This window comes from Euprymna scolopes, chromosome 3, assembly GCF_053919585.1.
Source record: "Euprymna scolopes isolate OS-2025 chromosome 3, ASM5391958v1, whole genome shotgun sequence".
Lineage (NCBI taxonomy): Eukaryota > Metazoa > Mollusca > Cephalopoda > Sepiida > Sepiolidae > Euprymna > Euprymna scolopes.
Genome location: NC_136484.1, coordinates 117,423,195 through 117,448,199, shown reverse-complemented (window position 1 = coordinate 117,448,199; position 25,005 = coordinate 117,423,195). Strand labels below are relative to the sequence as shown.

At 35.5% G+C, this 25,005-nt stretch overlaps 1 protein-coding gene across 7 annotated transcripts in view; it reads left to right on the top strand.

The window, feature by feature from the left end:
* LOC145258202 (rho GTPase-activating protein 7-like) overlaps positions 1 to 25,005 on the top strand; it is a 671,840-nt gene that overhangs the window by 484,522 nt on the left and 162,313 nt on the right. Inside the window, exon 1 of one of the 7 annotated variants that reach the window (XM_080116158.1) lies at positions 15,535 to 16,119. The exons of the other annotated variants lie outside the window; for them this stretch is intronic. Coding sequence (XP_079972284.1) covers positions 16,092 to 16,119 — 28 coding nt within the window. The 5' untranslated portion in view covers positions 15,535 to 16,091. Of the gene's footprint in view, positions 1 to 15,534; positions 16,120 to 25,005 lie in introns of those variants that run through there. 7 annotated transcript variants of the gene reach the window in all.

The following is a 25,005-nucleotide window of genomic DNA, read 5'->3' as shown; positions in this document are numbered from 1 at the left end:
CATGACCCTGTACTGCATCCCTGCAGACTACATGTTGGTCTTCAAATCCACTATCAACAATTACTTAATAGATCCTCCTCTGAAGTAATCAGATTTTGTTCATTCTATTCATTTTCAAAAAACTCTTTATATTATTTACCATTGACTATTCATTATCTCAGTAACCCTTATCCTCTAGTGGCTTTTGGTCTTGATAAGTGATGACTCATTAGTTAAAAAAAAATTCTATGCAAGGATAGCAGGTGAGAATGATAAAAAAATTTTGCTCCAAACAAAGCGTATTGACATTGAAGCATAAGAGGCTACTGTGATAGATGCCAGATTTATAGGGGAGGAAGGCAACCTAGGCGAGAAGTTGGGCAACAGAATGTTTGTTCGTATTACATTTAAATTTCTGCAGATTGCTATTGTTGGGATAACAGGAAGCAGAAAGGCAATTCTGAAAGCAAACTGTCCTAAAAAAAAAGTTATCAGAGAAAATCTTTAAGCCTCTAGGAACTTTACAGTGAAGAGGTCGGATTTTGCTGCTGGTAATTTGTGTCGGAGGAGGGTATACCGCCTGTAGATTAAATGTAAATTTGCAGCGTTTAAGGTCTCAAGATTATACTGAGCTTGAGATTCCTGAAGACGCCTCATGGTTGAAATGTCATGATACGAACCGAAACATGAACAGCAGACTGTTTTGTATTTACTTGCTCCCTACGAGGGCAGAGTTAGACATGATGTAAGTTTTTAATGTGGGGGGAGGGAAACCAGCTCTCCAAAAAGGGGGCACTCTGGTCAGTAACAAAAATAAATGTATCAGTCATGAAGAATTTCTCCTCCATTAACCGAAACGAAAAAAGTGTAGTGCAGCAGCAGCATCTAAAGAAGAGATACTACACTTTGATCCTGGTCCGAAGGCCAAGAACAGCAGACCGTTTACAAAGAATATACATTGCAATTCCACAGCCCAAAATTCCTGCGACGATAAGTTTATTTTACTACGACCCAAAGAAAACGTATGTATATTGATATAAACACATTTTGATAGCCAAGAGCCGTGTTGTTATTGTAGATAACGCAACAGTTTATTTCTGTGTGTATTTTAAAAGATCAATTATCACCAATAGTTTTCACATTTTCTTTCTTTTTATGTTCTGCTAAGATGCCAGGATTACTAAAATCCAAGGAAACCCTGATAGAACACGACTAATGCGTAACTTAATTTTATTTCGTTTTTTATTTTTTTATTTTTATTCTTCTCTTTCATCATATGTATCCCATTCCTAACTCTTCAATATTTCCCACCCCCCATTCGCCATAAAAACCTTAATGCTTAGATTCTTCATAGCTGATTTTAATCATGGTTAATCTAGTGTATGGTGGCCTAACAATAACACTGTTAGTGATTGCTTCTTAAAATGTATATCCAGTCTCTTGCTTAAGGTCGCTAAAAAAAAAAAAAAAAAAAAAAAAAAAGTGACCGGGTGGAACGATAAAATTGTCGCCATAGAAAAGACATGATTCCATTTCTGTTTGATGAAAACCGTTTGTTTTTTTTTGTTTTTTTGCACTCCATCTACTAGCTGCCTAGTTGTGTACAAATCCCAAAAGGGATAGGGCCTTCTATCATGTCTGAAAGTGACGCAATGTTCAACAAGCGAGATCAGAGATGCGCCACTGTACAACTCCTGCTCTCTACCGATCCAAATTATGACAACAGGATCATTGGTAGCACCCTCAAAATGCATTGCTGGATGGCCATGAATAACAGGGACGTGTCCAGGGTGATGAAAAATATTCCGGCCACGATTATGGTCTTCAGTGTGGTTTCAAGTAAGAGTTGCATCATGCCGTCTCACATCTTCAAAGTCGGCTTTAAAGTCTACACCAAAGTGTACCTGGATGTGCTGAGGAGTATGGCGATCCCCTGGTTCAGTCAGGTGGCGTCTGGCAGATCCTGGGTGTGGCAGCAGAACTCTGCACCGTCCCACAAGTTCAAAGAGACCCATGCTTAGCTTCAGAAGGAGTGCTACGACTTTGTACCCTTATCTTACTGGGTCCCCTCCTCCCTGACCTGAACCAGCTGGACTACTTCATTTGGTCATACATTGAGAACATCACCAACATGACCTCCAACAACACCAACACCATCTGCCGAGTATTCACCAAGTTCCTGCTGGTGTTTGTGGAAAAAGCATGCTCCCAGTTCTGGACCCGTATCAGGGCGGTGATTGAGGCTGGAGGCGGCTACATTGAATAGATATCAGCTCTTCTACATAATGAACATACCTGAATTGATTTTGTCAATAAAAGTTTTGAAATAAAGCTGTAGTGTTGTTTTCTTTAGGACGACAATTTTATTGTTCCACCCTGTAATATCATTCCATCGCTCGAAAAGGTATCTGACTCTTGATACAATCAGTGGTTCCCAACCAGTGTGCCGTGAAATGATTACTGGTGTTCTGCAAAGAAGTAATAGCTAGAAGCCATTTAATTTAAATAGAATGTGTAGAAGGCGGTACAATGCAGAGGTAACGGAAAGACACAAGCTGAAGCAGGTGAGAAAGTTTTATTAATACAACTTACAAATACATGTGTACCTATTCATATATTTCTTATACGCATTATCCATTTAATTTAATTTTGTTTAATAAGCACATTAAATTTCTTAATCATGATGACACCGCTCAATTCAAAACCACCGAATTTCTGGAATCTAATCGTTTCACGCATACAAATTGGTAATTTTTTTTTTTTTTTTTTTTTTTTTAGTGGTAAGACAATAAATCGGAATACCAGGAGTTTTCAAATTATTGGGAATCTGCATCAGAGCTGAATAATTCAAACCAGATTCCAATATCAAGTCAATATCAGATATTGAATACAGGCTATGTTGATTTATGTGAATAAAATTTTCTTTAGATAATCTTTTTTTTATTATTATTTTATTACAAAAAGCCTTCATGAGTAGAAAATATTTATTTTTTTGCTGTAGGTATGCCATGAAAATTTAAAAACCTTAATATTGTGCCGCCATGTAATAAAGGTTGGGAACCACTGCTCTAGCTAGACGAGTCAGATACGTCCTATGATGGAATTCTCTGCTGTCGCATCGAGAGAGATTCTGCTCAGAGTATCTTTCCTGTCCCCCCCCCCCAGCCCCTAAGCCCCTGGAGAGGCATAGGCCCTCTACAACTTTAGTAGATGTTTTTGTAGCGAGGAGTTCTTTTTACAGGACGAGAGGGTGCTGGCCCCATGCGCAACCTTCCCAGAAGTTACATACAGCGCTTAGCCTTCCCAAATGGTCACCCATCTGGTACTGGCCAGGCTCAACGTTACTTAACTTTGGTGATCTGGAGAGAACCATTGTGTCAACGTGATTGTGCTCTACTATCTTTCCTGTCTTAAATGAAAAATTTAGTGGATGATGCTCACATCTGTTCTTTACAGCCTCTTAGAGAATAGAGGTTACTAATCTTTCTCTACTCTATGATAGATATTCGACTGAGCTCTAATCTGTTTACCCCTGTAAAACATTCACACAAAAAATACTCGTCCAGATACATCCATTGTAAATAAATTTGTTTCCTTGCGATTCCGTGCATTAAAAACTATACAGAAAGTTTCTTTCCAAGAAGTATCCATCTGTGGAATACAATATCACGGAACTATTTCCCAGCCAACTAAAACCTGATCGTTTTCAAGTCCAATTTAAACAAATTTTGTTGAGCTATCGTCTTAATCGAATTCTGTTCAGTCTTGTCTCCTCCGTTTACCGGGGGAATTCATTAACACTTATCCTCGAATGACATGTGAACAATAATAATTTCACCCATGTATGAAGCATTGTTGTCATATTTGGGCTGGTGCATCTGCTACTAACCTCTCACTCTTAGACAGGGTTCACGAGTTGCTAACGTAATAGGTCCCACACTGTCAGCTAGACGACGAAATGTTGTATCCCTCTTCCTGTTTTACAAATATTTTAATGGTATGCGCTATGATGAACTACAACCCTTTGTACCCACCTCGATATAAATACCCCGGACAAATCTGACAAAAAACAAAATCTCAACTCTACACTGTAGAGATACTGAGATGCCAGAAAAAGCCTTCTATAATAGTTTCTTCCCTAGGATTACTAGACTTTGGAATTTCCTTCCGGGTTTCTGCTTCTCTGACTGTATGCAGAAGTTCAAGGGTAATGTAAACATATCTTGCTGCTCAACCCCCTACATAGTATACCTGCAAACTATGTCCAAGATAGTATCCCCCTTACATCAAAGTGGCACTGTGTTTTATTTTGGGTGAACATACAATTTAATAATAATAATAATAATTAATAAACAAAAATGTAAGCAAAAGTATCTGAACACATCCAGATTAAAACTAAGTTACTTTCTAACATAAAGAAAAGATGGCTCTGCCCCCTCTGAAAACGAACAAAGAAAGGGGTGAATTACAAATGAATATCTGCCTGATAAACACACAACCATTGGTTGCGATAAATGGCTGCGTAAATAACAAAGAATCTGATTGGCTACCACGTGAATATATAAAAATGCACAGTAACATCAACTCCATGCAATAGCCTGACGAGTCCCCCCTAGGACGAAACGCGGATAATTCTGTGTAGTTTGATTGCCATAAATATTTTAAAAACTTAGTATATATCGGTGAGAATGAAATAGAGCTTCAAACAAACAAACATGTAAAGACTGTCATTGTGAAGTTAGGCCAACAATAGACTTTCTCATTGTCTCTTAAGTTTTAAAGCCGCTTTTATTTTCTCTTACAAAATCTCTTTTCTCGTTTCCTTTCTAGCGAGACAAGCCGTGTAAATTATCTTGTGGGAGCAAGTTTACGACGACAAAGAAATATTATTTTTATAAAATGTCAATAAGCAATTCTTTCTCATTTCATCTGCATTCTTTTGTGTGTTTATATTCTTTCGGGTTGGTTGAAGGTAGGGGGTGTTATGAGAAAAAAAAATGATGCCTGTTTGGTTGCACGGACATATTTGTAAAATTAGACTCTCCCATCTTTGTATATAAAGTACATTTTTGAAATCTTTATAATAATTTATCACTGGTCGGTCTTCGTTTTTGTTATCTTCCAGAATCCTAAGGTGTACAATACTCGTATTTATGTGTCTGTCGTAAGTTGACATATTCGGGTAAGCTGGGTGCGTCTCTCTGACAGTTGTTTCATAATTTGGTACGGAGTAAATGATGTCTTAATCGTTTTCACTTAATGTTGAAATTTGCCGAACGATTAATGCTTGGGTAGTAGTAGTTTTGAGTGGTACTTAGGAGCAGATGTGGGAAACTTGGAGTAAAAAAAAAAAAAAAAATCATCAATTTATGCAGGGAACACGGTTTTAGAATCCGACTTGGAAATTCAAGGTTTTATTGATAGTTTCTTTTTCTTTTTTTTTCTTTCTTTTTTCTCAATCGACTGCCTACTCATGAAGTACAAGGTGCCTTCAAAAAGTTTCCAGACTTTTGTACAGGCATTTAAAATTGTAGACTCTTGAAAGTTCAGTACGTTATTGCTATACATCTTATAAGATGACTGACCAATTTTTAGGATTTCAGGTTCAAATGAACAGCTACAGCAGGAATTGGAATACACCCTACTAAAGTCTGATTGTCACAGCTGGTGATTATCAAAAATGCAATCTGAACGTGAGGACAATTTAGAAGAATGATATGCAATAAAACTCTGTTTTAAACTTGGAAAAAATGTCATAGAAACCCATGGAATGCTTCGGTGCTTTTGGACCATTTTGTATGAATCGAGCATCAGTTGTTGAGTGGCATAAGAGATTCAAGGCATGTAGTCTGTGCGGGATGATGAAAGGTGTGGGAGGAGTAAGGAAGTCAGAACACAAGAGTGGATTGGCTAGATAAAGAATTTCATGGATAAGGACTGTCGTGTGTCTATAGACACAATAAGTGCACAGTTTGATGTCAGTGTGGGAACTGTGTACACTATTATTTGCAAGGAACTGAAGATGTGGAAAATTTGTGTAAAGTTCGTCCCAAGGATGCTCCATCCTTGTCACAGATTATTTGACAAAGATGAACACACAAAATTCCTTTAATATAATGGCATCCATTTTGTTCATCATATCTTATTTAGCATCCATTTTGTTCATCATATCTTATTTAGCATCCATTTTGTTCATCATATCTTATTTAGCATCCATTTCGTTCATCATATCTTATTTAGCATGCATTTTGTTCATCATATCTTATTTAGCATCCATTTCGTTCATCATATCTTATTTAGCATCCATTTCGTTCATCATATCTTATTTAGCATCCATTTCGTTCATCATATCTTATTTAGCATCCATTTTGTTCATATCTTATTTAGCATCCATTTTGTTCATCATATCTTATTTAGCATCCATTTTGTTCATCATATCTTATTTAGCATCCATTTTGTTCATCATATCTTATTTAGCATCCATTTTACATGCTGACGTGTGTTGAACAGCTTTTAGAAATTGACTTTTAAAATAACTTTTCTCTTACCAGGTCTTTATTTATCCCTTTTTCTTTTAAGTTCATCGCTTTCTACCATTATTTTTTGTCCTTCCCCTGTGAACAAGTTCTGTTGATTCGAACCTTGTTTTATTTACTTGAGACTCACTACTTATCAAGGCCTGAAAGCCACTTGAGGATAAGGGTTAATTAATGTAAGATGGTAGTATAGTAATCGTCAATGGTGTAAATTGGGTATAATTTGATTGTAATTGTTGAGTACTTTACCAATGTATTGGCTTATAGCATTTTAGCCTGATAGAGGACGTATAATATGGTTGTTGTACTATAACGAATTTAAGACACTTTTTTTTTAATAGTTATTCATAAAAATGAAATTTTCAAATTTGGTACCGATATATGATATTTAAAAAATGTTGAAATTCCATATTTCCAACGCTTGGGCTGCCCTACTATTCTTTTTTTTTCTTTCTTCATTCGCTTTATCTTAAACTTCTCATGTTTTCGTTTCCATGTAATAAATCTTTTTTTTTCTTCGAACATCTGAAGACGCTAAGCTATTTAGCATTCCATATCTTATTTCAAAAGTGACCCATATTTATCCTCTTCATATTTAAGTGCTGTCTTACTGACACAGAATTGCAACCATTTTATTTTTATTTTTGAAAATAAAAATTTTTTTTTTTTTTTTTTTTTGCTTCGCTGCTTTCTCCATTGAGATTTATTTCCACCAAAAAGGATTTTAGTTTAATTTCTTTTAAGTGTGTTAAACTTATCTTTTCTCTTACCCCCTCTCTCATTTATCTTTCATTTATCTCTTTTCGTCTTATTCCCTTTGCACCTCTCTTTAATTCATACTCTCTTTGCATCTCACTTTTCTGCATATTCCTTTTGCACCTCTCTCTTTTCCTCGTACCTCTTTTGCCCCTATCTCTCTTTTCCTCGTACGTCTTTTGCCCCTATCTCTCTTTTCCTCGTACGTCTTTTGCCCCTATCTCTCTTTTCCTCGTACGTCTTTTGCCCCTATCTCTCTTTTCCTCGTACGTCTTTTGCCCCTATCTCTCTTTTCCTCGTACGTCTTTTGCCCCTATCTCTCTTTTCCTCGTACGTCTTTTGCCCCTATCTCTCTTTTCCTCGTACGTCTTTTGCCCCTATCTCTCTTTTCCTCGTACGTCTTTTGCCCCTATCTCTCTTTTCCTCGTACGTCTTTTGCCCCTATCTCTCTTTTCCTCGTACGTCTTTTGCCCCTATCTCTCTTTTCCTCGTACGTCTTTTGCCCCTATCTCTCTTTTCCTCGTACGTCTTTTGCCCCTATCTCTCTTTTCCTCGTACGTCTTTTGCCCCTATCTCTCTTTTCCTCGTACGTCTTTTGCCCCTATCTCTCTTTTCCTCGTACGTCTTTTGCCCCTATCTCTCTTTTCCTCGTACGTCTTTTGCCCCTATCTCTCTTTTCCTCGTACGTCTTTTGCCCCTATCTCTCTTTTCCTCGTACGTCTTTTGCCCCTATCTCTCTTTTCCTCGTACGTCTTTTGCCCCTATCTCTCTTTTCCTCGTACGTCTTTTGCCCCTATCTCTCTTTTCCTCGTACGTCTTTTGCCCCTATCTCTCTTTTCCTCGTACGTCTTTTGCCCCTATCTCTCTTTTCCTCGTACCTCTTTTGCTCCTATCTCTCTTTTCCTCGTACCTCTTTTGCTCCTATCTCTCTTTTCCTCGTACCTCTTTTGCCCCTATCTCTCTTTTCCTCGTACCTCTTTTGCCCCTATCTCTCTTTTCCTCGTACCTCTTTTGCCCCTATCTCTCTTTTCCTCGTACCTCTTTTGCCCCTATCTCTCTTTTCCTCGTACCTCTTTTGCCCCTATCTCTCTTTTCCTCGTACCTCTTTTGCCCCTATCTCTCTTTTCCTCGTACCTCTTTTGCCCCTATCTCTCTTTTCCTCGTACCTCTTTTGCCCCTATCTCTCTTTTCCTCGTACCTCTTTTGCCCCTATCTCTCTTTTCCTCGTACCTCTTTTGCCCCTATCTCTCTTTTCCTCGTACCTCTTTTGCCCCTATCTCTCTTTTCCTCGTACCTCTTTTGCCCCTATCTCTCTTTTCCTCGTACGTCTTTTGCCCCTATCTCTCTCTTTTCCTCATACCTCTTTTGCACCTATCGCCTTTTTTTCCTGTCTTCTCTACACTTTTACCATTTTTTTTTTTTTTTTTAACTATTATTAACAAGTTATTTTTGGCGTTTTTCTTCTTAAGCACTTTTTTTTTCAAGATGAACTCATCTCCTGGGTCGGATGGGAAAGTGACGCATAGCCTAGCAAAACATCTCATCCCCCTCACACACTCACACCAACCATACAAAATATCACTGATCATCAATTCTTGCAAAAAATGCATAACCAATCCATGCATGGTATCATGTTCTCAGCCTCGGATCTGCACATGGGACCCGTGCGTACTCAGCAAAGGATCACAGTGTGCCGCTCATTAAGCCCTGAATGAAATTGCCATCTGGTACTGACGTGGAAGTGAAGCGTAACCAATCGAGTCATGTGTTTCGTACTTGTTTGGTTGTTGCTAAAATTAGGTCTTTAGTTTCATCTTGAGGGTACTTACTACCTTAAGATTCAGTTGAAAATGACTAGAATATTATTTAAAATGAGATCATAATCCCCATAAACATTTTTTAATGAAAATAACTATGGAATTCAACTGTGTCCTGCTGGATTAATATTTATGTATATGAAATATATAATTTCTTTACATTGGCACGGGTTGAAAATCCTGTCTTTACAACGATAGGAAATTATTAATTTAAAATGTTTATTTTACAATATAGGTTCCATTTCCACACTTAAAAAAAAAATTAGAATGTTTGCGTCTCATAATAGACCCTTTCGTCTCTCTCCTCTCTGTCCCCTCTCGCCTGCCTCTTGTCTCACGCCTACCTGTCTCTTCTTTCTCTCTCTCTCTCTCTCTCTCTCTCTCTCTCTCTCTCTCTCTCTCTCTCTCTCTCTCTCTGTGCCTGTCTCTCTTTCTCTTCTCTCTGCCTGTCTCTCTCTCTGCCTGTCTCTCTCTCTGCCCCCCTCTCTCCCTGCCCCCTCTCTCTCTGCCCCCTCTCTCCCTGCCCCCTCTCTCTCTGCCCCCTCTCTCTCTGCCCCCTCTCTCTCTCTGCCCCCCCTCTCTCTGCCCCCTCTCTCTCTCTGCCCCCTCTCTCTCTCTGCCCCCCTCTCTCTCTGCCCCCTCTCTCTCTCTGCCCCCTCTCTCTCTCTCTGCCTCTGCCTCTCTCTCTTATCTCCTCTCACTCATGTTTTCTTTGTTATATTTACTGCATATCAACCCTTGAAAATTTATACAAATTTCATCTGTTAGATTCTGTTGTAAACAAAAATATTTTTGTCTAGATTTATCTGCAGTAGTATTTCCCTTGGATCTGTTTCTTTAAGTTTTGTCAAGCCTGTTCTGTTCGTCAATACATGACGTGTAGGCCTCCTAGTATGGTATGCGAACTGAAGCTGCTTCCATTATCATAAGGATAGAAGAATGATTGATGAAGAATGTAACTTCATAAAATTATAGTTTTGACATCAAAATATGAAAAACTAGCAGGTCGCCCGGCGTTACCCGGTCGTAAAATACACATAAATATTATATTTTAATTCATACAGAAACTGAGATATGTGCAGGCGAGTATTGTTTTTTTTCTAAACGGTTCACTTCTTGTAAGTAAAAAACAAAAAAACAAACAAAAAACTCGAGCTGAGAGCAAAACCAAAACCCAAAGACGGGGAATAAGGCATGATGATTATTTAGCTAGCTTCACACGACTTTAAAAAATGTCTTCAAATCTATTTATTCTTAACATAAGGAATCTGTCATGTGAACGATTCGCGCATGCGTAGTTGTGAAACAGTTGCCAAACGGATAAAAATATTATGACACCCACGTACTCATTTTTCAATTTTGACCCCTTAGCAACCCCTTTTCTGAATGAAAACCGATTACCAAGTTTTCAACATGTCTGGTTAACCTATATACTAAATTTAAAGTTTGTAGATCAAAAATTCGTTGAGTATATAGATTGAGAAGCGTCTTCACACACACATATTCTCAGTTTTATAGATTTAGTATATGGAACAGCGCAGTAACAGACTACTAAAAATAAGGACACAAACACATCACTAAAACACAATCATGATATTTCGGTCGATTCATACGATCATAATCTTTTTACATTTTCATCTGTTTCGAACGCGCTTACATTTAAAATTTGTCTCCGTGAATTGTCATTATCTAAACTTGGCATTACTCTTTCTAGAATGAATCGCGTTGGTGGTTGTTTTATGATGGCTTTTTTTACCCCCTTTCTTTGGTCTCTTCGTCCGTTCGTTTGTTTTCCCTTTTCTCAATAACCACGCCTTGAACGTTTTTGAAATTTCGCACAAACATTAGCCACGGTGAAAGTAAATTTTTGTCAGCACGGATTTTCCAGGATAACTCTGGTTGCCCTTCCTGGGGTCATTATATGTGTAACATTGCCCCCAAATCGTTCATCAGTTCTTTTGTTTGCACGTTTCTCAATAACCACGCATAAGATTTTTTTGAAATTTTGCACAAACATTAGTCATGGTAACAGTAAAGTTTTCACTTGTGGAGGGGAACCCCGCAGCATTGGCTTTTTTTTCTTTTTCTTTTTCTTTTTCTTTTTCCAAAGAATCTCGAATGTTTTTTTTTGGGGGGGGGAGTATATATTTGCATACAAATTCAGCACTAAAATATGTAAATAAATACAACATCGGTTGCACTAATTAACATTGGGCAGGGCATGTGCAAACGTAATCTCTCTATCCTCCGATGCATTAAGCTGTCTATTGCTCGATTAGTGTGTACATAGTTTTGTTCTAAAAGATCCAACATTCGGACGGACATAGTCGAACATAAGGCAGTTCAAGATGTCGAGCAGCAATTTGAAACGTGTAAATAGTATAACTATTTCCAGTGTTACCTGTCGCGGCATAACATATTTACAATGGAGTGCGATTTTTCTAACTCATGTTATTACATCCGCATACGCGTGTTGGACCTCGTAAATATTAGCTGCTTTTCTAGCATAAAGAATCTCTCTTAAACTATTTTGCATAGGAGACCATATCTTATTTCAAAAGCATTCAAACACGTTCTCTATTGACTTGCTATTATTTAGATTTTTTTTTTTTTTTTTTTTTTTTTTGCTTTTGTAAACGTTCAGTTTTGGTATGCGAGACGTTTTGTGTGTTCCTTTCCACGTGACTTTATAAAAGAAGTGCTGATCCAGAAGTAAATGATCTGGATTTCGCAGATACGTGTGTGTGTGTGTTTATTTTTTACGAAGTAGGAAGTTAAACCAAAGCGAATTAACATTCGACCAAATTGGTGACTTCAACTCTGTGTGCATATATAGATTTGAATTTTAGTCTTAAAAGCAGTGTCTTTTATCATAGCTTTTCTAAAATTATGGCCTAGACAAGCAATAGTGCATTTTATAGAGTCTAAAATAATCTATTATATATATATATATATATATATATATATGACTACTTCATTTAGTCACATAAATTAATATACGAAAGTATAATTTTATGCGTAAACTAAGTATTTACTTCAACAGTGCTCTATACATAGGTAGAGCTAGGTAGTAAGTTAGAAATATATATATTACATTGAGCATCAATTTTTTTACGTTTTCATTGTTGTCTAGATTTCTACAACTAATTTAAAATATTTTTTCACTGTTTTATCAGAAAATGGAATCCGTTTTTCTCCATCAGGTTAGATTTTTGTGCTAAGTTAACTTGGAAAAAGAAATCTGATCTTGTGACAAAATCGATTACATTTATGTGGCATCGTCAGCTGATCTTTGTCAGCATAACCTCTTCGAACTCCTGGAATGCTCACTTCCAACCTTAAGATGTAACATGTCGAACTCGAGAATCCCTTTATTTGATCCACGGGCGTAGCCTGCTCTCATTTCGTCTGGGTCGAAGTCCTAATTAATTTGCAATTGTACTTAGTGTCGCCCGCACTGGGGATTGAACCTTGAACCTCCAGAATTGTAACTTTTATAACTGAATTTTTACCAAGTACTTTAACTATTTTTGCCACGGTCCTTCTGGACAGTTCTAGTATAAATTTTAGGAGACTTAAACCCGTTTTTTGTTTGTTTGTTTGTTTATTTGTCTCCCCCCCCCACCACCAAAAAGAAATCTTCATTGTCTTCATATGTTCAAATTCCATTAAGATAACATATCAAATAATCTATTTAAGCTTAAAAAAAATCTTGATCTCTTCTTGACCACCCTGTAAAAACTGTCCATAAAAATGTATGCCTGCAAAACAAATTCGTCAGTATTTCGTTATTATAGCGAAATCCGACAACCGAAAAATTGAATTTTCATAAAAAAACAATCATAACTACTTACTTTCTTTGTCAATTTCAACACTAAGCAATGTTATCTAATTGTCATGTCGCAGTTTAGTTTAATATTTCTGAAATATTACATAAAACACGTATTTCCATTATTCAAACAACAAAAAAATGATTTTAGACATGTTTGTTTTGGACACGTGTGACAAGTGACGTAAACATAAGGGAAATAGCTCATAGTTTGTAATCTCATATATAAACGGCTATATATGTCTCCATATTTCCAAACTCTATCTCCTCCGAAACTAAAAGTCGTGGAATTTTTTATTAGCTGAAAAAAAAAAATATCCTTATTCAGTGGATGCAAGTTCATTTTAAAAACTTCTCTGAAATTGGCCCAAGTTTATGAATTTTCAAAACTGAATTACTCCCCCCTTGTTTATATAAGCGCTCTTTAATTATTGCGTAAACTAACATTTCTAATTTCTTCGAAAACTATTTTAAATAATTATTTTTCTTTTATCTTATCGCTTTTCGTAATTTTGGATACAGACGACATGACAATTCAGTAGCTACCATTGGTTCCATTCGATATTTCGATCTTGGAATTTCGCTACAATAATGAAGGAGCAATTAAATACTTGGCCTTTTGGTCAAGATCAAAGTGTAGTATCTATTCTTCAGATGCTGCACTTCCATTTCTTGTTCTCTTTCGGTGGAGGATCAGTCCTTCACGACTGAGACAATTTTTTATTTTTGTGCCTTTTCTCCACGTTAAAAAACGACCCTGGTGTCTAACTCTGTCCCGTGGGGAGGCATAGTAAATAGGTACAATAATGAAGGAGCGCCGATTAATCTACAGACGAATCGTAAACAATACACACGTACACCATAGTAACTTATCTCTAGCTTCATCACATTCACAAAAGTAGTAAACGCCACACAAACGTATGAAATGACCCAACGACGGTTGACATGCCGTAAAACCCATCAACCAACCTGCGACAACTTGTTGCATATTATTTGAAAAGGTGAGAAGCGGGGGAGGAGACCTTAAGTAAGCCCCAATTGTTCCTATTGATGCGAGTAAGCTGAATTACATGGTGTGGCACGCGGGGAAAGGGGTGGGAGTAACATAATAGGTTATGAGACACGTCCGGTCTGCGTTTACTGGCACCAGCGAGCTGTGTACAATTATCAAATCCGAAGAGCCGGCTTTGTTTGGGACTGAATCATTGGATTGTGTATATTTATGGCTTTGATAAGAACATGGATAAAACGTTTTTGGGAGCTTCCTTCTCCCCTACCATTGTGTGTTGTTCCTTTTTCATTTATCCATACATCATGTGTGTGTGTGTGTGTGTGTGTGTGTGTGTGTAGGCATGAATGAATGCATTGAAGTGTGTCTATAGTAAATCTTTTGATATGGTCCAGTGAAACTAAGCTATTGGGGTGTGGACGGGATTTCAGAAGGTAGGACCTACAATCTCTGAGACTGTCAAATGATACCTGAATTGGTGAACTTAATTCGTCTGTGGCGCCCTCTGTCCCAGCACCTCTCCACTAACCCCTACAAGAAAACACATACACATTGATGCCTGTCTATTGAAAAGATTTTACCTTCCACTCGTGTGTAGACTGCGTCACGGTATGGACATTGGCTTTCTTCAGAAACAAGAGGAGACAAAAAATGCAGAGTTAGGGTTGAAGGGTTTAGGAAGTGGAAGCGGAGTGGGCAGTGCTTCGTCTCCATCCTCCACTCCTTTTAGATTGGTATCCACACACACACACACACACACACACACACACACACACACACACACACAATGTATTAATGTTTTTAGCCAACACACCTAGATTACTTTTTTCATTTCCTTTTTTTATACACACCTTTGTTATTGTGGACTGATCACCCCCTCCCCTCACATTATTACGTACCCCCCCTCTCTCTCTCTCTCTCTCTCTTACTCCTCCTCCCCATCCAACTCGATACACCTTAAAGTAACAAACGTATCTACACACATTTTTTTGAATGATTACCTTATTTTTGCGAATTTACCTGTTAAGCCGGTGCGGTTTCTTTCACTTTCTTGGCATTTTTTTTTTTTTTTCTAATTTTTTTTAGTTTAATCCCTGCTGACCTCTGCCGACAATTCGGAATGTAAGTTCTCTTTGTACCAGCAACTGACAACAGACATTATTCTTCTTCCTGTTTTATTTATTTATTTTATTTATTTTCTTCCGTAAATCATGCCACAAAACCGGACTGGCCGCCGCCCGGCTATGGGACACAAATCCTCCACACGTTCCTACGTCGTTTCCTTGTGATTTTCATTTTCTACTCTTGGCACAAGATTCATTCATGGAATTATATCTTCAAGGTGCCAGCAGGGGTACTTCTTTACGCTATGTGTTTCCAGAACCCCATTAAGATTAAGCAGGATAAAAAAAAAAAAAAAAAAATAACAAACAAACAAAACAAAAAAACAGTATTCGTTCTTATAAAAAGCTTACTAAGAATGTTTTCCTGAATTTCTGTTTTCTTAGAATGACTCTCGCATGCATTTCGTGTATTGCCTCCTCTAACAGCGATTCCAGCGTGATCCTCATCCCTTCACAGAAACACGCTATAGTTTCTTATCTTCCGTCTTCGGCTTCATCACATTGATCTAAAATAGTAAACGGAATACACGTACACATTAATTATACCAAAAACGCACACTAACCTCCCAACTAATATTAAACACATGCAGCAAAAGAAAACAAACATAAACACACATTTATTAAATAAAATTCATTACGCAATACCGTGAGAATTATTTTTGCTTACCATCTTTCACAAGCTAATATATAATATATATATATATATATATATATATACACGTACTCCCATATACATATATAATTCCAGTAATTATAGGAGCAACTGGACTCATGAAAAAATTTAAACATTAAATGGCAAATATACCCGGTGAACCAAGTGAAAGAGAGATTCAAACAATTGCACTTAGAAGGATGGTCAGAATTTTATAAAGATCTCTCGATTGAAATATCTGAGTTCGTGGGTAAAATGTTTTGCATTCGGTAGGATGCCTCAACCTCAGCTTGAACAAACTGATAGGAAAATTAAAACAAAACAAAACAAAAAAAACATGAAATTATGAAGAACTATTCCTTATATATATGTAAAGATACAGTGCTTCAATGTCTCCATCCTTGCTAATCCATTCTGGTGAGTTTTATCTTTACTGTCATCAGTGTGATTTTTTTTTTCCTTTTATTTTTTTAAAATGAATCATTCAATTTTTCTTTAGTTTTGTGCATTTTAAGCTGAATACTAAAAAAAAAAAAAATCTTAACATATCTTCGATTGATTTATACATACAAACTATTTTTTGCATATATTTAAAAAAAAAAAAACGTCCTTGTTATATTGTAGAACATAAACGTCTTTCAAACACGTATCTTATATTTTGTGAATATAGAGAAAATAATTGCTTTTTATTTATTTTTTTTAATTAAATGCCTTCGACATAAATTTTATATGCAAGCTTATATAGATGAAATTAAAAACAAAATAGCAACCGATAACATCAGGTAACCTTTAAAGCCATATTATAAATTAAATCACGGCGTTTTATGCATTAAGCAATGAACTTACACCACTTGAAAACAAGAATGAACCTCCTAGGATTAACCAGGACGAATACCTCAGCCTGAGAGCTAGAAAGTCACCAAAATGGCCCAGTTTCTGTTAGGTTGATTGTAAAGAATGGATGTTTTGACTAGTATTACCAACCCAAGCCTCTAAACAAACAAAGCTGCAAGGCGACCATCCTTAACAGAGTAAACAATAAGCAAGTCAATAGATTCCTTATTTTAAAGTCTTCTAATATTCGGATTGTCTTGTTCATAGATTTCTTAAAAATCTGGCCAGAATTCCTAGCATTCTTACTAGCCCGACCCTGCAATCCTGAATTTTAGCATATTAAAGTATATAGGAAAAATACCTTTGAGAAACAAGCGTTGATGAACTTCGATTTAGAATAACAGTAAATTTTAATCTATATAAATAAACCAGATTATATATGTATGTATAAATATTTAACCGATACACTCTTAAACTACTGACTACCTAACACTGAAATTAGCGGGAAATAGTAATCATACAAAAAAGATGGTTTATTACGAGTAAAATGTGTTCTATTCTATGAAGAATACGTACAGAAATATGAAGTTGAAATGCAAAATGTTCATTTCAACATGCTGACATATTTTTTTTTGTTCATTCATAGCTTAAAGTGGTTTAATTTAAAATTTTTATTTGTTGATAGCTCAAACGGTAGGGAACACAGTTGGAGCATTAAAGGTTTCGAATTCAATGTAACCTGATCGCACCCAAGGTTTTTTTTTTTTTTTTTTTTTTTTAACTTTTAAATCAGTACAAGAGAATTAGCTCTGTAATAATAAGTGGGAAATCTGCATGAATTAAAAAATATATATTTAAGCGTATTTTAAGACCACCCTACCCTCCGTTAGTAATTAACTAAATTTTCTAAATATTAATGAAATTATATAGAATGGAAAAAAAAGTTTTGTCTGAATTGATATTTTTTAACATGTCTGTATTGAATGTAATAAAAAAAAAAACTTGCTTTCAATATTGCCCTTAAAAATGTACTGTTTAAATAACAAAAGGGATTTGTAGAAACAGCAGTCCCCCCCCCCCTTTTTTTTTTGTCAGTGATTTTATACACTGATATGAGTGTTTTATTATAGAATCGAGCAGTTCACATCCTTCAATAAGTCCATCACTTATCACTGTTTCTGTAAATAGATGGCTGGGTGCAGAGACATAGTAAGGAGGCAAGGAAGTGAAGGACGATCTCGCCAAGCCACAACAATTAAGGAGTATACTAGACTTCTGGTTTATAAATAATTACTCATCTGAAATAAGCAAAACAGTGTTTAGATTTTATTGGGAGTGAGAGTACATCGTTTTAATCTCTATTAAAAATGGAAAAGTAAATACTGTGTAAAATAATTCATTTTTATGAATTGGGTGATATTTATACATAATTTTTCAGGCATGTTGTGTGTGTGTGTGTGTGTATTAAAAAAACAATTTTGGGATAGTTTGTCTGTTTCCCAGAAAACTTTTGTCTTTATGCAAAAACACATCTAGTGTGAACTGTTTTGCACACGACTAATTAAACACAATTTATTTTCTTTTATTTTACTAATGACTGGAGGAACTTCTGGGTTCATTGCTTTGCCGCCAGTATTGGTATGTAAGTGACCACTATAGATCCAACAGTATTTGAAATTAGCATTAGCGATTCCATAGTCAACAACTGTATGCATTAGGAAAGTATTATATTTCATGTATTATAAAAATACATATTCTATGACATCAAGGTCTCGTGTATGATATGAAAAGAAACTGGAATCTTAAGATATCAATCATACCAGTTATTATTGGTGCTACAGGGCTTATGAAGAACCTGAAGTCCTACCTAACTAATATTCCTGGTGAACCAAGTGCAAAAGAGATCCAGACAATTGCACTTAAGGGAACAGCCAGAATACTAAAAAGAGCTCTCGGTTGGTTTCAATAAAAAGAAGGGCAATGTTGGCAGCTGGTTTGGCTGCCCCATACCCAGCATTACAATCTTCAAAGGAAGAAAATTAAAAAAAAAATAACATCAAAACATCTCTCTCTCCCTGTGTGTGTGTGTGTGTGTCAAGAGAGAGAGAGAGAGAGATGTTAAAAAAATGTCCAATTGATAACAGTGCGAAGTTTTGTTTTAAATGTCCAAAACATTAAAAAAAATTACGGATGCAGCCTCTATTCCCAAATCAAACAGATGAAATAATCACTGGATAACACCCATAAAGTGAGTTTCAAACCTTGACCAAAACGTAACATTTAAGGTGTAATGGATGTCAGTGACGATTTTGGAATCTGTCAATCCAAATTTTAATCCAGTTGGATCGTATTGCATTGCACTGCACCACTGCACTAAGTTATATATCCTTTGAGAAAGATGTGAACCTTCCCCTAACCAAATATGGGTAAAATGGCAACCTGTGTTAGATATTGTTTTGGCATAAAAAGGGGTGATATTCAATGGAACAAAGTAACAAACATTAAAAAATATATACGCTTTTACTCTAGCAATGACGGTGGCTATTGTTTAACGACACTACTGAAAATCTAATGTTTAACGACACTACTGAAAATCTAATGTTTAACGACACTACTGAAAATCTAATGTTTAACGACACTACTGAAAATCTAATGTTTAATGACACTACTGAAAATCTAATGTTTAACGACACTACTGAAAATCTAATGTTTAACGACACTACTGAAAATCTAATGTTTAACGACACTACTGAAAATCTAATGTTTAACGACACTACTGAAAATCTAATGTTTAACGACACTACTGAAAATCTAATGTTTAACGACACTACTGAAAATCTAATGTTTAACGACACTACTGAAAATCTAATGTTTAACGACACTACTGAAAATCTAATGTTTAACGACACTACTGAAAATCTGGCTATGCTGAGTTTGAATCCAGTTCGTTTCGCAGAAACATTTTCATCCAACTCACACTTGAAACTAAAACAATGTCTAAGGAAGTTCTAACTTCTAATATCAGTCTTAAGGAATGGTTAGATTATTTTGTCAAAGAAATTGTGAGGGTACTCAAATATACCATGATCTTGGAAGGAATAATAGTGACTGAATGTATTAATCGTCTTTCTATGAAAATCAAACTCTTATATTTACAACTGGCTCATATGACTTATAATTTATTCCTTTTCGCCTGAAAACTAGTCCAGTTTACTATTAAATCAAGTATAACAATGGTATAAGTTATCTCCCTTGAATAATTTAAGTGCTTTTCAGGTTTGGTTTAACCAAAGTTGAGTGATTCATTCACAAGACGAAAGTAGTTGTATTAATAATAGACGAGAGATAAAAAATATGTAGATTTTTTTGGTCCTCTGACAAAAGGAGGGTGGACCTGTAAATTCACCCTTGTCTGTTCATCTGTCCGCACTTTTCTCAATAACTCAATTTTTTAAAAATTTTGCATAAACATGATATCAGTAAAAAAAAAAAAAAGTAACAGAACAGATTTTCCGGGAAAATTCCGGTTTCCCACTTTTCGGGCTAAAATGGCTAAAATTGATACTTGTGCTTATTAAAAATAATTGATGCCATGGATTTTTATAAAACTTTCTGAAAAGTTGTAACTGATTTCTATATAATTTTGTTTGTCTATACTTTGCGATAACTCTTGGATGTGCCCAAGGACTCTTTTAGGGCTAATATAAACACATTCTATTTTTGGGACTATTTTACTATATTGTCCAAAATTTTCTGTGTATATCTATTTAGCAGTTTTGCATGGTGCTGAACTTAAATTTAAATATGTTAAGGCCTTGGGAACTTTTAGGGCTAAATGGGAGGGTGCAAATGATAGACTTAGTCATTTCTTGTTTTGCATGGTACAAAACTCAAATTTACATATGTTAAGGCCTAAAACTGACCGATTGTTCATTTTCACCAGGATTTGACGTCCCTTGGGGACTTCTATGGCTAAATGGGTGGGTGGGGGGGGAAATGCTGAACTTAGTCATTTTTTTATGCCTCGTTCACTGTGCACTCACTGGGGACCATGCATGTTTCACTTATCTTTGCAAATAACCATTGATTACAAATGTTGATGGTTTCTGTGAAGGTAATGAAGTTGATGTTTTGCAGAAAACAGTAATTTTTACTGGATTAATTCTTGTAGAAGACGGGGAGGGGGACTTTTATCTGAGGTCACCAATATTTGATTCGTGGAAGTAAAGTTAGATACATTTTTTTTTTTTCAGCAAAAACTAAGAAAATTTTTGATATTTTCAAAAATGCATTTGTAGCAGCCATCCTGCCAGTCCACAAGAAAAAAAGAATAGGGGTTGCGTAGTGTCATTGAACACTGAACGTTTCGCTTACAAAATATAATCTTATTTTTCTGCGATGACAAAATTTCACTTATGCAAATGAGCATTGTTTTGCATGATCTAATCCTCTTGAAATAAAGAATACAAACTTTCCTATGGAGTTGACACGACTAGTTGGAACCACGTTAAGTGTTCTCTGAGAGAGAATGAGAAACGATTGAGTTGGCGTCGTTTATATCGGGTTACTCGATTAACGAGATTCGTATTTTTGAGAATTTTTAATTACAATTCAAGAGTCATACGTTTTGAGAGTGGGCGTCGTGATGTTTCGGAGAATTACTACAATTCAAGAATCGGACTTTGATTTTTTTCTTATATGTGCGCGTTTTCGACTTTCATTGATGCAGTATTCATTTTATTATAGAATGTATTATAGAATTTATTATTTATTACTATCTATTATTCATTAAAATTTATTTCTGATGCGACTTGTTAATGAAGCAGTCAAAGATACCACCCCTCTCTACGTGGTGGCCATTCTTTTGGGGGCACTTGTTTATATGCAGTAATATATAGATGGGAGTGTGTAGAAATAAAGTTAAAATCGCAAATTTCACTTTAAGGTTAGAGTAAAGTGCCTATTTACTATGCCTCCCCACGGGACAGAGTTAGACACCAGGGTCGTTTTTTAACGTGGAGAAAAGGTACACAAATAAAAATTGTCTCAGTCGTGAAGGATTTCTCCTCCACCGAAAGAGAACAAGAAATAGAAGTGCAGCATCTAGAGAACAGATACTACACTTTGATCTTGTCCCGAAATGAAATTTTCTCTTAGAAGTAAAGTGAGAGTTACATGTCCTGGCAGTTACGTCACAAACAAGAAGTTGCTGATGTAACGTGGCGGATGAGAAAAGATTTTCTCTTTTTACTGAATCGGCAGAGAGGTAGTGAGAGCAATCGAATTTATGAATAGCTGATCCCCCCCCCCCATGAAGGAGGATTTTCTAGTATACAAATGTACTGGCAAGAGAAAATGATATTGCAAAGAGGTTGTTGGGTAAATATGCACTTCAGGTGTGCAAATTATTTGGCCTACATAAAACCATAACCCACCCTTTTTTTTTAACTAATTTAAAAACGAAAAACATGGCCGCCATTGCATGTAACGTTTTACTGTTCATTGAGTAATAAAAAAAATTATAACAAATAATAAAAATTAAGCTTTTTATAGTTTTATTTAAGTCTTTGGGTTTAATAATGTTTTATCAAAAAAAAAAAAAAGAAAAAAAAGCTTTTAATGGTTTTATATAGGTCAAAAAGATCCACTCACCTTTTGTGTGTATTTACCGATTGTAAAAGCAAGTCATTTTTATTTTTTATTTATTTTTTTTAACTAAAGTTTACGAGAACTGTTATTAAAAGAAGGCATCTACAACGAGAAAAGTGAATTACTGCTGTATGTCGTCTGCCAACAAAACTCGAGCTGTCTATGTAATGAACTGCCATTCAAATAATATGTGGGGATGAAAATATTGGTCATTATAGTGCAATAAGAATTTTGTGTCGGTTTCATTTTTTTTTACCTTGCGGTTTTCTTTATTTATTCCAGCTCCGATGACTAAATTAACCGCTAATTTAATATTACCTATGCAAACACTAGTGTCCGATAATTTTTTTTCTTTTCTAAAATAGAAAAAAAAAAAAGAGAAAAATGCATGATACATCTCATCTGCTATATAACTTAACTAAACATAATTATTAGGATACCAAATGGCTGGCAGCTTTCAAATAAGTGTGACAATTTTCCCCGTTTAAATAATTGAGGGAAGGGGTTGCAAACAAGATGAAGCTAAACACAATAGTCGATGTTTCTTTTCCTTTTTTTTTTTATTTAAAGGCGAACATGTTTTCTACAGACCCCACCCATCTCTAGCATTACCCCCCTCCTTCGCAACCTTTACCTCATCGCTATTCTCTTTATCTTTATTATTTTATTTTATGTATTTTTATTTTATTTTTTTTCGAGGAAGAAATAGAGCACTTGTTGAGTACACCCACCGATTGACCCCTGGTCAGTGGCAATACTTCCTCAATTATTTCAAATGTTATGCGACTCTGTGCTACTTGCCACACTTGAAACACATCAAAATATTGGGTGTGTTTCAGTTTAAAGTTTAAAAATAATTGAACACCGGAGAAGAACTATTGGTGCTTCTTGAGATAACAATCTTTGGTAACAACAGTTAATAATTCAAATATAAATTACTAGCTGTCCCTACCCCAGCTTTGCTTGGTAGTGTATTTATTTGCTTTTTTTTTTTTTTTTTCTATTTCTAAACATATATACTTTTTGTTTTACATGAGCATTTATATGCCGCTCCACATTCATGAGCATGTTTCCGTCAACCAGTAACAAGTAAGCAAAGGCCTCTTTAGGCGATACTGCTTATACAAAAGTAGACTAGTTTTGTATAAGAAGTATCTGTAACTGGCTGACCGAAACATGCTCGTGAATGTGTTATGATAGATAAATGCTTATGTAAAACAAATAAAAAGAATATCTTGCCCTATTTTGGTATTGAGCAGTCTTGCATGAACCCCATTAAAAATTTATTCGTTGCATCATCTCTGTAGTTATGAGGGATGTTACAAAAGCAATGTTTATTTTTTTTTTATTCCGCCCCAATGAATCAAAGGGGATTGCAAATTTCAATCATCACCTGAAAGTTTTATCTCTGTTGCAGATATTGATGGTGTGAGACACTAATAAATCAGTCGTCATGAACGTGCATCAGAGGCAGAGATGTGTCATTGAATTCCTCTACACAGAAAAAAAAAAGAAAAGAAAATTCAACATTCACTGGCATATATTGAATGTTTGCATGGCCAATGTAGTTGATGTCAGCACAGTTAGATGCGTTCGTCGATTTCAGAGTAATGACAGATGTGAGCGACAACGCATGCTCTGGACTTGTACAACTGAGGCATCAAAAGAGTCTGGCGAAGATGCATTGTGATGGTGGTGATTATGTAAAAAAATAAATAAATTCTGGATCATAAACGGTTGCTTGTTTTAATGGTACCACTCCCGTCTTTGTAGCTCTTCAACGTTTTAGTTTTTGAGTTAAAAAAAAATAAATAATAGACCCTACCTTTGGAAGGACCCAAATATGTGTGTGTATATATATATATATATATATATGTATATATATATATATATATATACACACACACACACATTTTTCAAGAAGCAGGGCACCCAAGAAATGTGAACTGCGGTATATGACGCCACTTAAGAAAATCTACATCATCACAGAAATAATCACAACCAAATTTAATGTTCTTATGTCGTAAAAGTCTGAAAATACTAAGTAGACAAAAAAAAAAAAAGAAGAAAAACTCAATTACTATTTGTAAAATTTAAACTTTTTAATTTACTGCACGGTTCAAGAAAACACCATATTTAACTAAAAAAATGTAACCTCATTCCAAGCTATTCACTTAAAGTTTTAGTTTTATTCTTAAAAAATCAACAGTCCTGACATCAAACTTTATATGATCTTAGCTTACCCCCACCACGCAGCCAAACTTCATCAGAAATTCCCGCCTAATGTTTATTTTTGATTTTTTTTTTCTGTAACCTGCTTTCAAACTAATTCTTGATGCGGAGGGAAATTATTCACTAAAGTGACCATTCTTTTGTGATAGCAATTCTTTTTTTAACCATATTAGCATTTTAATCTGCTTTCAATTCAGGTTTTAAATCCAATTAAAGTGTGTTCTTAGTCATTATTGATTTACAGAAATACTTAGCATTAGAATTATGTCTTTTTCAAAATCCTTGACTCACATAACAAGGTTAGAGATTACTTGAAAATAAGCAGCATCCAAGAATCTTATATTAATTTTCGTAACGGGCTTCAAATGAGCTTTAAATTTTTTTTCCAGTACGTAAATCATGGAAGGACAATTTCCATCTGGTCTTTCAGCTATGATCAAAGTGTATTGTGTTTTTCATGTGTCGGAATTTTTTTAGATAAGGATTGATAATTTCTATTTTGAATGTTTTCATCTTGGATGTTATTCTCACAATTAAAGGTTAATGTAGTTTGCTTGAAGCATTGTTTAGTGTTTATATAAAGGTAAT